This window comes from Diaphorina citri, unplaced genomic scaffold (assembly GCF_000475195.1).
Source record: "Diaphorina citri unplaced genomic scaffold, Diaci psyllid genome assembly version 1.1 scaffold1237, whole genome shotgun sequence".
NCBI lineage: Eukaryota > Metazoa > Arthropoda > Insecta > Hemiptera > Psyllidae > Diaphorina > Diaphorina citri.
The window spans coordinates 3,313-17,039 of record NW_007378666.1 but is presented as its reverse complement, the minus strand read 5'-3'; the positions used below and the strand labels follow the sequence as shown (position 1 = coordinate 17,039).

The following is a 13,727-nucleotide window of genomic DNA, read 5'->3' as shown; positions in this document are numbered from 1 at the left end:
GATACGGCCGCGGTTCGTGGATCCAAGGACCGCGCTTCGTGTCCCATGTGTGGCATAACTTTCTTGCGAATGGCCAGTCTAAGGTGTCACCTCGGATCTCATAGGGTGGAGGACAACCTGACCTGTGGCCAATGCGGTGAAGAGTTTGCCACGGAGGTGAGAGAGATGGTACTGGGTTCGATTCCCGGGAGAGTCTGGCTGGGGGCCTATAAAGCGTGAGAAGTAAATAACCCGTAGCCAGCTCGATGTTCCATTAATTTCTTAAAGAGTTTTGACGGAGGGAACGGTGTCACCTCGGATCTCATAGGGTGGAGGACAACCTGACCTGTGGCCAATGCGGTGAAGAGTTTGCCACGGAGGTGAGAGAGATGGTCCTGGGTTCGATTCCCGGGAGAGTCTGGCTGGGGGCCTATAAACAGTGAGAAGTAAATAACCTGTAGCCAGCTCGATGCTCCATTAATTTTTTAAAGAGGTTTGACGGAGGGAACTCTAACTAATCTTATCGTCCCGAAATCGAAGAGAGAAGGAAGACAGGATAGGAGAAAGCCAGCCGTTCCGAGAACGAACCTTATCCGCTCAGGATAAAATCCGCCCCGGGCGGGAATTGAACCCGCGGCCTAGCGCTTACAAGCCAGACGCGTTACCAACCAAGCTAACTAGGCTGTCACCTTTATGTTTTCCTCTCATTTCCAGTACTCTTTAGAGTTGCACGCCCTAGAACACGCGGCCCAGGAGCAACGTTCTAAAGAAACCACATCCGCAGGCGATAAACTATCCAGCGATAAACCAGGAGGGAAGAACCCAGGCGCTGAAACAGGGGGTGAGAACCCAGTCGGAGAGAACCCACACGACTTAGAACCCATCTAGTCTCGGTCTAGGGGTATCATTCAAGAGGATAAGGAAAGTCGTGTGATGTTCACACGAGATTTTTTTTTTTCTAGGTGTTGTGGTTCTAGAGATAGAGCGATCAGTGTGTGAACTGTGAATGGATCTCGTTCTTATAATATATGAACTCGGAAATCGAACTCGTGACCTAGAGCTAACCAGGATGGCAAAAAATTTAATTTTAATTTATTAAGTTTCCATTTATTATTTGTTCAACATACCTACCTAACTCTCAGAACATACTGAAATGGGGAGTTCATTCATAATATTTATGTAGTTTCAATTTCATTCTACTCTTCTACTCTTAAATATCATAAATATTATCATAAATATCATAAATTTAAGCTTAGCAAAAATCGTAAAGAATAAATAATTAAAAGTTTTCAATGTTCCATTTATTTTCCACTGAAATTTAGTGACAAATCATTTGCTTCTCGCAGTGTATTCCATCGTGTGGCAAGGTATTCTCCAGTCGCCAGAACCTGATGACTCACTACAGCACAATACACGCTCGCTCTAAATCCTACACGTGCCATCGATGCCCGGAGCCGCGTCACTTCATCTACTTCTCCACACTGAGGAAACACCAAAGGTAATTAGGGGGCACGGTTAGCCCAGTGGTAACGCTCTTGCTTGCCATGCAGAAGGTCCCGGGCGCTCGCTCTAAATCCTACACGTGCCATCGATGCCCGGAGCCGCGTCACTTCATCTACTTCTCCACACTGAGGAAACACCAAAGGTAACTAGGGGGCACGGTTAGCCCAGTGGTAACGCTCTTGCTTGCCATGCAGAAGGTCCCGGGTTCGCCACACTGAGGAAACACCAAAGGTAACTAGGGGGCACGGTTAGCCCAGTGGTAACGCTCTTGCTTGCCATGCAGAAGGTCCCGGGTTCAAATCAAACCATCAACAAAAATTTGCACTCGTTTTTCGATTGCAAATATTTCAACGGGTTACTTTCTGGTGTTCTCGTGTTGACACAACACCTAAATGGGAAGTATTGTGTCTCTTATCGCCCATTTTTGCACTCGTTTTTCGATTGCAAATATTTCAACGGGTTACTTTCTGGTGTTCTCGTGTTGACCCAACACCTAAATGGGAAGTATTGTATCTCTTCTCGCCCATTTGATGAGGGACATACTACGGGATGGGCATGCTAAGACATAGACCTAATGAGTCTAATGTAGCAGTTGTTTCATTGTTACAAAAAAAAAAATATATATATATGCCTATGACGTATAGCTGCTACCCCTATTTTATGCTCTCAAACCTATAAAATACACGAGACCTTGTTTAGACTGCTGGGGTAAAGGGACTTTTTAGTCTCGTTCGAGCAGGATAAACAAGGTAGAAGTATATACTATTCTATTTTGAAGGGGGAAGAAAACAATATTAGTAAATTAAAAGAGAGAAATCTCCAGCCCAGTTAGCTTGGTTTGTAGCGCGTCTGCACTAGGCCGCGGTTACGATTACCACCCGGGGCGGATTTTATCCTGAACGGATAATGTTCTTTCTCGGAACGGCTGGCCTTCTCCTATCCTGTCTTCCTTCTCTCTTAGATTTCGGGACGATAAGACTTTAGCAATTATAGTTCCCTCTATCAAACCTCTTAATGAAAAAAAATATATAGGAAGAGAAAATCGCCTGCGGCGCATTACTGCTACCTGCGTCTCCTATACAACTCCACTCTTTTGTTTTTGCTTTCAGAACCAATCACGAAGATCTCCCCATTATGTGCAAACACTGTCAACTACCGTGCTCCACGTTCTTTCAATTGAGGAAGCACGTGTCCACGGCACATCCGAAAATCATCCCCAGCTCTTCTCTTCCTCACAAGTCCCATGGAAAACCATTGAGCATAGCATCCTATATTGCCACGAAATCTTCAAGTGTAACGTCTTATGTTGCCACCAAACCTTCAAGCATAACATCCTTTGCCACCAAATCATCAACCGTAACGTCTTATATTGCCACCAAACCTTCGAGCATAGCCTCCTATATTACCACAACTGGCGGGGGGCGGGGCCGCTCCCAATTCTGCGCTCTGGGACTCAACACGGATAAACCTCTTGATCTTCTCCTCAGGGCTGAACTCTTGGGAGAGCTGAGATAGTTTTTTCATTCTCTCCATGAGAGTTTCGAGCCCCACCTCAGACTCTGGCTCGCTGGAGGAGTCCTCATTGAGACCGTCTTCGTCATCTGAAAACCGGTGAAATGTTCGTTGTTTAGAATTGAAAACTCAAAACTCTCTGTCGTCATTTCGTGTTCATATAGGCCGTGCGTTGTCGTCGCTTTGAACTCTTGTCGTTCGCGCGCCTATTCAAGGAAAACCTAATGGTTGTTTTTCAAAATTGTGGTCTTTGCCTCAAATTTCAGAGCAAGATTCTCAAACAAAACCCCTTTTCTTGAAAGCCTTCTAAAGGTGTGTCCACACATAGTCGACCGACCATGAACTGAACCGGTCACACTGCCTCGACAACATAGATTCACCTCGTCGTCGATCGACCATGTGTGGACACACCTTTAGATGCACGGTAAATCGTAAACTTTGACGTCACGGCATACGCTCCCGTAAGCGATGACGTCATAATTCATGACTCCCGCTTCGTTAGTTTGTGCGCAAGCGTTTCTGCGCATTTTGACGTGAAATCTGACGTCACAACTCTTCGAACTTTTTTATTAGGACGGCAATTAAAAATTGAATTTTCGACCTTTTAAAGTTACTTTTTCCGAGTTGTGACCTCATATTTGGATTTTTCACAACATTTTACGTAGGAATCGACCTTTTATTAATAATACTGCTCCATTAAATGATGTTTTCCCAATGGGATGCCATTCTCGTTGCTTCCTCATTTGCTAACCTTACATATCTTCGGTGTTGCATGCTATTGGTAGGTTGGGACAGGTTAGCAAATGATCCATAAAATAACAGGTATACAAAGGACAGATATGGGGTCTAAAGAAATAACTAGAATTTAGAAGTAAAGTAAAATTCCAATAATTATTCTATCTAAATTGTTCAAAAGTTACAGAGGATTGAGACCGCGGATGTATTGCGCTTATTTAAATTCTATTATACCTTGTTTATCCTGTCAGAAGAGGACTGAGAAGTCTCTTTACCTCAGCAGTCTTATCAAGGTCTCGTATATGTAATGGGATAATAATACATATGTACAAGGGTGAGATGACAATTCGTTAGAAAAGACCTTGTTGCTTAACTTGAAAAAATAGAATAGAAGAAAAAAGAGAGAGAAAAAAATCTACTGCAGTTACAGAGCTAAAAGATGAAAATTTACTATTTTTTCTTCTATGGCCCTTAGGTTCGGAGATAAATTGATTTGAAAAATGCTCCTCAATTTATGATTTATGTTTCGATCAATTTCCTCTCTCTGATTTTAGTTGAGATTGATGTTGAGCTAGCCGAAAGCACTGACCATCTGAATCCAAACGATCAACCAGCGCTTGACACCAACATTGTCCATATCGAACCAGCGCTAGACACCAACATTGTCCATGTTGAACCAGCGCTAACTAGCGATACTGTTAATGTTGAACCAGCGCTAGACGGCGATATTGTTCGTATCGAACCAGCACTAACTAGCGATAGTAGCGAGCGATCCAGCGTTATTCACAAAACCAGAAGAAAGAAACCGTACCTACCAGTATCGCGTGAAATTTCCGACACGGGCCAAACACAGAGGAAAACGCGTAGCGCAAACAAGGAGATGAATACGCCAGATGCTCAAAGCCATGGTAGAAACAACACCCAGATCTTAATCTCTAGTGAAAATAGTGATCGATATAGCATACAAAATACTAGCCAAAACAATGATGGACACAGCATACAAAATACTCAACAAAGTGATGATCGAATGAGTATACAAAACATCAAAATAAGTGACAATCTTCATATACAAAACACCGCAAGAAAAGAACATAGCATACAAAATACGAGCGAAAACGATAACCAGTACAACACACAAAACGCTAGCTCTAGTAATCGACATACACAAAACACTCAAAACAACGGTCAGAACGAACAAAATAATTTCGATCTTTGTAAATCTTCGAACAATTTACGATACAATACTCGAAATCGCGGTGCTAATCTAACCAGGGCCAGTCTAACCAGTACGGGAACAAGCTGGGCCTCTGCCCAAAACAGCCGAAAACGTACGCTAAATACGTCTGAAGCTCAAATTGGCCAAGGAAAAGGCAAAGCTGGTAATTTCACGCGAAAAAATCATCGGTTGATCCGGGGTATTGATTTGGATAACCAATCGACTTCAGGCAGTACGACTCGTAATTCGACCATTGAGAGGAAGAACGGTTCGAGTAATTCTCAAACCAGTCGACTTGGAGTGGAAAATAGTCAAATTTCGACTAATTCTGAAAGAAATATTCGCCCTGTTGAGGAAAACAGTCAATTTTCGGCCAATTCTCAAAGAAACCATCATCGATCTGGCGGCGAAAACGGTCAATTTTCCAGTCCTTCCCAAGCGACACCGTTGGATTCCTCTTTGTGCATTGCCCTGGGTTCGAACCCGGACCTCGCTTCGTTCGATGACCCGGCGGGCTGGGAAGGACCCGATATCCTACCCGGCAAACAGGTCATCCTGAGAAACGAACAGGGAGACGTTATCGGGGTTTACAATGACCATAACGTCCTGCGGCGCGTGATTGATAGTCTGTTGAACCCGAAAATACCGGCTAAAGACACCGAGTTGATTTCGTCTAAAAGTACTTTGTTGTACCAGGAAAGCACGGGTAAAACACCACTAAAACACACAGAAAACAAAGTTTCGTGTAAAAGTACTTTGTTACACCAGGAAAACACGGGTAAAACACCGCTAAAACATGCAGAAAACACGCTAGATTCTATAGGTAAAATTCCGTCTTTAAAACCCGTAGAAAACACGTTAAATATGTGTAAAACACCAACGTCAAAACATAACGAAAGCGGATTAATCAACACGTTCGATATGTGTAAAATTCCACCCTCAAATCGCTAAAACATGCAGAAAACACGCTAGATTCTATAGGTAAAATTCCGTCTTTAAAACCCGTAGAAAACACGTTAAATATGTGTAAAACATCAACGTCAAAACATAACGAAAGCAGATTAATCAACACGTTCGATATGTGTAAAATTCCACCCTCAAAAAATCAACCAAACACGTCTAAAATTCCCTCAGAAAGTATTTTGGGAGTATGTAAACTCCCCGTGACGAGCACGTTGCATTCGGAAAATGAAGGCGTTTTATCGCCCAATGAAGGCGCTTTGAGCAAAATCGCTTTCGAAAAGATTACACCAGGAAAACACGGGTAAAACACCGCTAAAACATGCAGAAAACACGCTAGATTCTATAGGTAAAATTCCGTCTTTAAAACCCGCAGAAAACACGTTAAATATGTGTAAAACACCAACGTCAAAACATAACGAAAGCAGATTAATCAACACGTTCGATATGTGTAAAATTCCACCCTCAAAACATCAACCAAACACGTCTAAAATTCCCTCAGAGAGTATTTTGGGAGTATGTAAACTCCCCGTGACGAGCACGTTGCATTCGGAAAATGAAGGCGTTTTATTGCCCAATGAAGGCGCTTTGAGCAAAATCGCTTTCGAAAAGCACGAGGACCATTTCAACTTTGAGTCGTCGGAAATTTTGCTGTCGAATATAGCGGGAACGGATTTGTTAAATACGAATAGGCTGTCCCAGGGAGCTGACGTGTTGAATTCGACTCCATCCCATGCAGCTGACGTGTTAAACCCCACTCGAATAATCTCTCAAGAAAACGCTTTGAATTCCATGAAAATAACTTCCCAAGGAGTTGACGTGTTGAATCCTAGTCGATTACATGGAAATGATCTGTTGAATTCAACTTTAATCTCATCTCTAAATTTAGATTCTTCGTCTCTCTACACTCCCAACACTCAAGTCATTCGCACCATACTTAACGATGGTACCATCATCACTCCCTCGGCCGCTACTCAATTAGTTGAATCCTAGTCGATTACATGGAAATGATCTGTTGAATTCAACTTTAATCTCATCTCTAAATTTAGATTCTTCGTCTCTCTACACTTCCAACACTCAAGTCATTCGCACCATACTCAACGATGGTACTATCATCACTCCCTCGGCCGCTACTCAATTAGTCGCTACTCAGCTACCCACGGTCGCAACTCAACTGGTCACCCCTCAATCCACCATTCCTCAGCTATCAGTCGCTCCTACATTGTCGGTCACTCAGTTACCGTCAGTCGTAAATCAAGTACTGCCGGTCGCTACTCAACAACCTTTGGTCGCTACTCAACCTTTGGTCACTCCTCAGCCATTGGTCGCTACTCAACGTTTGGTCACTCCTCAACCATTGGTTGCTACTCAGTCTAAGTTGAAGCGACCTTTGATTATTCGGTCTTCGAATGGCAAGAAACAACCCCGACCCGTGAACTGTGAGACGAGTAGAGTTAACCGCGGAACTAGTGGGGTAAGAATATTTTATTTTTCATTTAATGATTTTTTTTATTTTTTCAAGCAACCTCCGTGGCCGAGTAGGTAATACACTAGGCCGGAGGTATCGGGTTCGATTCGCGGTATATCTTAAACACCAACAACACCTCAAATGTCAACATTTCGGGTGCCAACTCTACCAGCAGTGCGAATTATTTGAACCAGCTGTTAGCATCACTCAATGGAGAGGCTATTCTGATTAATGATGATATGATGGGCCTGGGGGCACTCAGTGGAGATATGAATGGGTCTGCAGGAGATGATATCATACTCGTTGTGCAGTCTGACAACACTGGTAAGAATTTTTTATACCTTATTTATGTGTATTCTGACAACATTGGTAAGATTTTATATAGGTACTTTGATCGAGTAGCAAAGCACTTAGTAATGCTGTGATATTCACCAAAAGTTGTGAAAAGGGTCTGCTTTAACACAAATAAATTCAACGACCTTATCATAAAAGTGTTAAAGCGGCTAATTCGAAAAAAATCACGATTGATTGATTAATTGATTTTATTTGTTCACCAGACAACTGACCAAGCCAACGCTGTGACGTCATCAAGTCAAGCTTTTACATCAGCCCAGGATGTTACATCAACGCAGTCTGCCGGTCGCTACTCAACAACCTTTGGTCGCTACTCAACCTTTGGTCACTCCTCAGCCATTGGTCGCTACTCAACGTTTGGTCACTCCACAGCCATTGGTCGCTACTCAGTCTAAGTTGAAGCGACCTTTGATTATTCGGTCTTCGAATGCCAAGAAACAACCCCGACCCGTGAACTGTGAGACGAGTAGAGTCAACCGCGGAACTAGTGTGGTAAGAATATTTTATCTTTCATTTAATGATTTTATTATTATTATTATTTTTTTCAAGCAACCTCCGTGGCCGAGTAGGTAATACACTAGGCCGGAGGTGTCGAGTTCGATTCCCGGCGGAGTCGAAGTTTTTTCGGCTCTGCAATTGAGTGGCTACTTTGATCGAGTAGCAAAGCACTTAGTAATGCTGTGATATTCACCAAAAGTTGTGAAAAGGGTCTGCTTTAACACAAATAAATTCACGACAGTATCTCAAATGTCACCAGTAATACATCAAATATTAACAACACCCCAAATGGAAAGATATCAAATATCAACAATACATCAAATGTTAACAGTGTTACATCAAATATCAACAGTCTAAATTCACGATTGATTTTATTTGTTCACCAGACAACTGACCAAGCCAACGCTGTGACATCATCAAGTCAAGCTTTTACATCAGCCCAGGATGTTACATCAACGCAGTCTGTTACATTAGCTGAGGAGGATGTCATCATAGATGATAACGATGAGGCTGAGAAAACACCGCAGTGTACGGTTACATTTTACAGGTATATTCCTTTTTTTTCAATGGATACTTACGAGTTGAGAAGGAAGTTTCCCTTGAAAAAGACGTAAGTATCCATTGATATAAATAACCTATGTAAAAATAGTATTTACAAAGGATGTCAAAGTTAAATAAATTCATTAAATTTCTTTCAAAGAAATACCAGTGAAAATGATGGATAAAATTCTGTTGAAAAGAAAATACCTTGTTTATCCTGCCCACCACCCTACTTAGCTTGATTGGTAGCGCGTTTGGCCGCGGGCTCGATTCCCGCCCGGGGCGGATATTATCCTGAACGGATAACGTTTGTTCTCGGAACGGCTGGCTTTCTCCTATCCTGTCTTCCCTCTCTAATGTTTATTACCTACCATGCTGGCACCGGGCGCTATGCGCATTTATATGTCATAGCTACTCATTTTCCTCACGAGGCTGAGTGGGCCATGCAACAGCCAGTCACGGAATCAATCATTTGCATGATACAAATTTCTTGACCCCGCGGAGAATAGAACCCGGGTCTCCCGCGTGCAAGGCGAGCGCAGTGACCACTACGCCATGGGAGCTGACTAAGAAAGCAAATAAGTGATTCAACAAAGTAATAAGGGGAAAAAGTTAAAAACACGGGAGACCTTTTGGTCAGGGACCTTTTGGTTTGCAAGGTAGACCACCTATCCCCGTATCCCCTTTCCATTCAAGAGTCTATTGTTAATAAATTCTAAACCATGATTTACTTGTGGTGAAGATGAGATTTCTTCACAATTTTTGTGGATATCACAGCATTACTAAGAGCCTCCTGTACTATTTCTGACACATCTATAACTTTGTTTGGACTGCTCAAGTAAAGGGAAAGGGACTTTTCAGTCTCATTTGGCAGTATATGTAGATAACATTGCTCTAAATAAAATAATTAATTACTAAAAAACTGAAATTAGAACAACACGATGTCTACTAAATCCAGATAGGTAATGATAATGAATGATCAGAAACATACCAAATTGCATAATAAGTACCCGATGCGGAGTACTAAAAATAGATACCATCTTTACCTGTTCTAGAATTCAACCTCTTGGACTTGACCCTCAAAAAAAAGGTTACAGATCGAAGCTACCTCTGCTTTTTAAAAGAGAGAGTTTATAAAAATAGACCTTTACCTTAATTGCAACAATGCAAGGAATTCTCGCATTCTGATTGGTTCTTTCATTTTGGGTTGATGACTCATTGCTGCCATATCCATCTGGATGAATCATAGTTTCTACATTGAAAAAAAAATGGTAGGAGAAAAATAATAAAAATGAGTTCTATTGATCTAATGCATTATGTTGTGTTAACAGGTGCATGCACTGAGTCACGAGAAGTATGTTTGTACAACCTGTACTCAAGTGTTCAATGGGGAAGCTGAGCAGAAGGTAAGACCGCAACTGTCTTGTAAGTGCTAGTTCGCGGGTTCGATTCCCGCCCTGGGCGAACTTTATCCTAAATGAGTCTCCTATCCTGTCTTCCTTCTCTCCTAAATGAGTCTCCTATCCTGTCTTCCTTCGATAAGGCATTCGTAGATTCGAAGTAGCTTAACTCATCCTTTAGGGCTGTTTGCCCCTACACCTAAGCCTCGGAGTGGGCTTTATGTGTTTGGAGTTAAGCTGCTATCCCCGGGCCTTGATGGAACCTCTAAGCACCCTCGTTGGTATATTTCAACCTCAGTTTCTCTGAAATTCACCTGCAGCAGCTCTAGAAAGTCCTTAGTAGTCACAGTTCTCTCTATCAAATAATCTCTTTAAAGTAAAATAGTTTTTGGATTTGTGACGGTGGGGTTAGATGTCGCTTTCCCATGTGGGATATTGAAAAATTAAAATCTCATTTCAGATTCACTTCATGCGGGAGCATTGTGAAATGTTTATAGACACGTACGAGGGAGACATGGGGAAACTTTTTTAACATTTATCCTTTAAATCACTACATGAGTTATACAACGAAACCAGACCAAATCACTAAGCAGCCCAAGACAAAAAAAAATAATTATTGTTACAAACCTACATACAGTTCATAAAAAAAACTTTCTAAATCTCTTTAAAGTAAAATAGTTTTTGGATTTGTGACGGTGGGGTTAGATGTCGCTTTCCCATGTGGGATATTGAAAATATAATAGTAGTAGCCTACTGCTGGAGTAAAGGGACTTTTCAGTCCTATGCGAGCAGTATAAATAAGCACTATTATTATTATTAGTAGTTACAGTTCTCTCTATCAAAAATCTCTTTAAAGTAAAATAGTTTTTGGATTTGTGACGGTGGGGTTAGATGTCGCTTTCCCATGTGAGATATTGAAAAATTTAAATCTCATTTCAGATTCACTTCATGCGGGAGCATTGTGAAATGTTTATAGACACGTACGAGGGAGATATGGGGAAACAAGTGGAAGAGCGCGAAGCGAACGATACAGCTCCTCGAACTAGCACTTCTGAGTAAGTAAATTATTATCAACTTATTAAAAAAAAAAAAAAAATAAATGTTTTCATCAGAGGCTCAGTCCAAGGAATTTATTTTTTTGTTTTAACAAGTGTGTATATGATACTAAGATAAGTTACCATTTAAAATTAAAAAGACAATGCAGATTCGACCTTTCAACAAAGAAAACTTGATGAGCTTTCGAAAATACTCAGATTCTCATCATCAGACCAAAACCGCGAGAGAGGTTTCATCTACGAGCTCTGGCGTTGAACTGAGACTATGATATGAACTTTCACTGATTTAACCAACTTCAGTGGTGCAGTTGTTAACGCGTTGGACTTTGGATCTGGAGGTTGGTGGTTCAATTCCAAGTCAAGTCATAAAATTTATCTAGGTGTAATAGAAAAAAAAAAAAAAAAAAAACCAAGTTAAAAAAAAAAACTTGGAATACCAGGTCGTTCACGCCTTCTTCTCCCTGTTTCAGCTGTCCGTTCGCATCGTGTGAACGGATCCTAGCCTCCGAGTTTGATCTCAAGACACACTTCCTCACCCACGCGTCTAGTTCATCCGTTGTCTATTACAAGTGTGAACGGTGCGACCAGTATTATTCTACCGAACAGGAAGCTAAGGTTTGTAGTTTGCACATTGAAGTGCTCCCATGGTGTAGTGACCACTGCGCTCTCCTTGCACGAGGGAGACCCGGGTTCGAATCCCGGCGGGGTCAAAAAATTTGTATCATGCTATTGATGGACTCTTTGACTGGCTTTTGCGGGGCCCAATCTGCCTCGTGAGGAAAACAAGTAGCTATGTAATATAAATGCGCATAGCGACCGGTGCCAGCATTTTAAGTAAACATTGGGTGTAAGGTTTATTGAGACGTTTGGAAATCCTACAATACTGCAGGGAGCACCAAAAAGTGTGACATAATAACATAAAGAAATTGCATTAATTTATTTTATTAGTTTCATTGAAAAAAAAAAAAAAAATGGTAGGAGAAAAATAATAATAATAAAAATGAGTTCTATTAATGTAATGCATTATGTTGTGTTGACAGGTGCATGCATTGAGTCACGAGAAGTATGTTTGTACAACCTGTACTCAAGTGTTCAATGGGGAAGCTGAGCAGAAGGTAAGACCGCACCTGCCTTGTAAGTGCTAGATCGCGGGTTCGATTCCCGCCCTGGGCGAACTTTATCCTAAATGAGTCTCCTATCCTGTCTTCCTTCTCTCCTTGATTTCGGGGCGATAAGGCATTCGTAGATTCGAAGTAGCTTAACCCATCCTTTAGGGCTGTTAGCCCCTACACCTAAGCCTCGGAGTGGGCTTTTTGTGTTTGGAGTTAAGCTGCTATCCCCCGGGCCTTGATGGAACCTCTAAGCACCCTCACTGGTATATTTCAGCCTCAGTTTCTCTGAAATTCACCTGCAGCAGCTCTAGAAATACAACCGACACTTCCACTGTAAGGATTGCTCGCAGCTTGGGTGCATCCCGGATTTCCTGGAAGAGAGCTAGGTAAACAATCTTTTTCTTAAGGAGGTTTGATAGAGGGAACGTAAACTGCTTAAGTCAAGGCCCGTTCCCACTTTTCGTTTGGAAAAAAATCGTATCGTCTGTAGTGAGAAACACTCTCATTTAAATTACATTGCGTACAAGGACATTTTGTGTACTTCGCAAAAAAAAAGAAGAAAAAAAAAATCGTGTCGTGAGTAGTGGGAACTCTGTCCATGTGGAGGAGTGGACCTTGGTTAGACTGCGGGGGAAAAGGGACTTTTCAGTCCTATCCCAGCAGGATAAACAAGGTATATTCTATTCTATTCTATTCTATCCTTTAGGGCTGTTTTCCCCTACACCTAAGCCTCGGAGTGGGCTTTTTGTATACCAGAATGTAACCAATTTTCCAATTTTTGCAAACGAAATACGTATGGAATTTTTGTCGATTTTGGACATGAAATCAGGGACCTTTTGGTTTGCAAGGTAGCCCACCTATCCCCGTATCCCTTTTCCATTCAAGCGTCTATTGTTAATAAATTCTAAACAATTCTAAGTCATGATTTATTTGTGGTGAAGATGAGAGCTGGTCAGGGACCTTTTGGTTTGCAAGGTAGACCACCTATCCCCGTATCCCCTTTCCATTCAAGAGTCTATTGTTAATAAATTCTAAACAATTCTAAATCATGATTTACTTGTGGTGAAGATGAGATTTCTTCACAATTTTTGTGGATATCACAGCATTACTAAGAGCCTCCTGTACTAAAATCATGATTTACTTGTGGTGAAGATGAGATTTCTTCACAATTTTTGTGGATATCACAGCATTACTAAGAGCCTCCTGTACTATTTCTGACACATCTAGGTATAATTTTTCTTTTTACTTTGGTAATGCCGCCATTGGTCGCTACTCGATTCAAGTAGCTACTCAATTGTCCTCACGAGGCTGAGTACACCCCGAAAACCTCGGCCCCACCGGGAATCGAACCCGGACCTCCTGCGTGCAAGCCTAGTGTGATACCCACTCGGCCAC

The 13,727-nt window shown here is 41.8% G+C and overlaps 3 protein-coding genes and 1 long non-coding RNA gene across 4 annotated transcripts; all 4 read left to right on the top strand.

Annotated features, from left to right (window-relative positions):
- Positions 1 to 867, top strand: LOC113469795 (zinc finger protein unc-98-like). The gene is made up of 2 exons (XM_026827716.1): positions 1 to 156; positions 694 to 867. The coding sequence occupies exons 1-2, from the start codon at positions 46 to 48 to the stop codon at positions 865 to 867; spliced, it is 285 nt and encodes a 94-aa protein (XP_026683517.1). The 5' UTR covers positions 1 to 45.
- Positions 868 to 1,329: 462 nt separating this feature from the next.
- On the top strand, positions 1,330 to 2,997 carry LOC113469794. The gene is made up of 2 exons (XM_026827714.1): positions 1,330 to 1,477; positions 2,592 to 2,997. The coding sequence occupies exons 1-2, from the start codon at positions 1,371 to 1,373 to the stop codon at positions 2,995 to 2,997; spliced, it is 513 nt and encodes a 170-aa protein (XP_026683515.1). The 5' UTR covers positions 1,330 to 1,370.
- Positions 2,998 to 4,053: 1,056 nt separating this feature from the next.
- Positions 4,054 to 12,365, top strand: LOC108253084. The gene is made up of 7 exons (XM_026827713.1): positions 4,054 to 4,063; positions 4,284 to 5,882; positions 6,369 to 6,746; positions 6,907 to 7,379; positions 8,612 to 8,772; positions 11,691 to 11,835; positions 12,261 to 12,365. The coding sequence occupies exons 1-7, from the start codon at positions 4,054 to 4,056 to the stop codon at positions 12,363 to 12,365; spliced, it is 2,871 nt and encodes a 956-aa protein (XP_026683514.1).
- Positions 10,095 to 11,189, top strand: LOC113469790. Its single transcript, XR_003393098.1, has 2 exons — positions 10,095 to 10,171; positions 11,105 to 11,189. It is a non-coding gene; the product is annotated as an uncharacterized LOC113469790 (long non-coding RNA).
- Positions 12,366 to 13,727: the final 1,362 nt, after the last annotated feature.

What these genes read in the sequence shown, in the direction of transcription:
- LOC108253084 (XM_026827713.1), top strand. An exon ending in CGATATGTGTAAAATTCCAC is followed by an intron (nt 5,883 to 6,368) that starts CCTCAAATCGCT and finishes GTAAAATTCCAC; the next exon opens with CCTCAAAACATCAACCAAAC. An exon ending in CTACCGAACAGGAAGCTAAG is followed by an intron (nt 11,836 to 12,260) that starts GTTTGTAGTTTG and finishes TTGTGTTGACAG; the next exon opens with GTGCATGCATTGAGTCACGA.
- LOC113469795 (XM_026827716.1), top strand. Translation starts at nt 46, where the DNA reads ATGTGTGGCATAACTTTCTTGCGAATGGCCAGTCTAAGGTGTCACCTC. An exon ending in GTGAAGAGTTTGCCACGGAG is followed by an intron (nt 157 to 693) that starts GTGAGAGAGATG and finishes TCTCATTTCCAG; the next exon opens with TACTCTTTAGAGTTGCACGC.
- LOC113469794 (XM_026827714.1), top strand. Translation starts at nt 1,371, where the DNA reads ATGACTCACTACAGCACAATACACGCTCGCTCTAAATCCTACACGTGC. An exon ending in ACACTGAGGAAACACCAAAG is followed by an intron (nt 1,478 to 2,591) that starts GTAATTAGGGGG and finishes TTTTGCTTTCAG; the next exon opens with AACCAATCACGAAGATCTCC.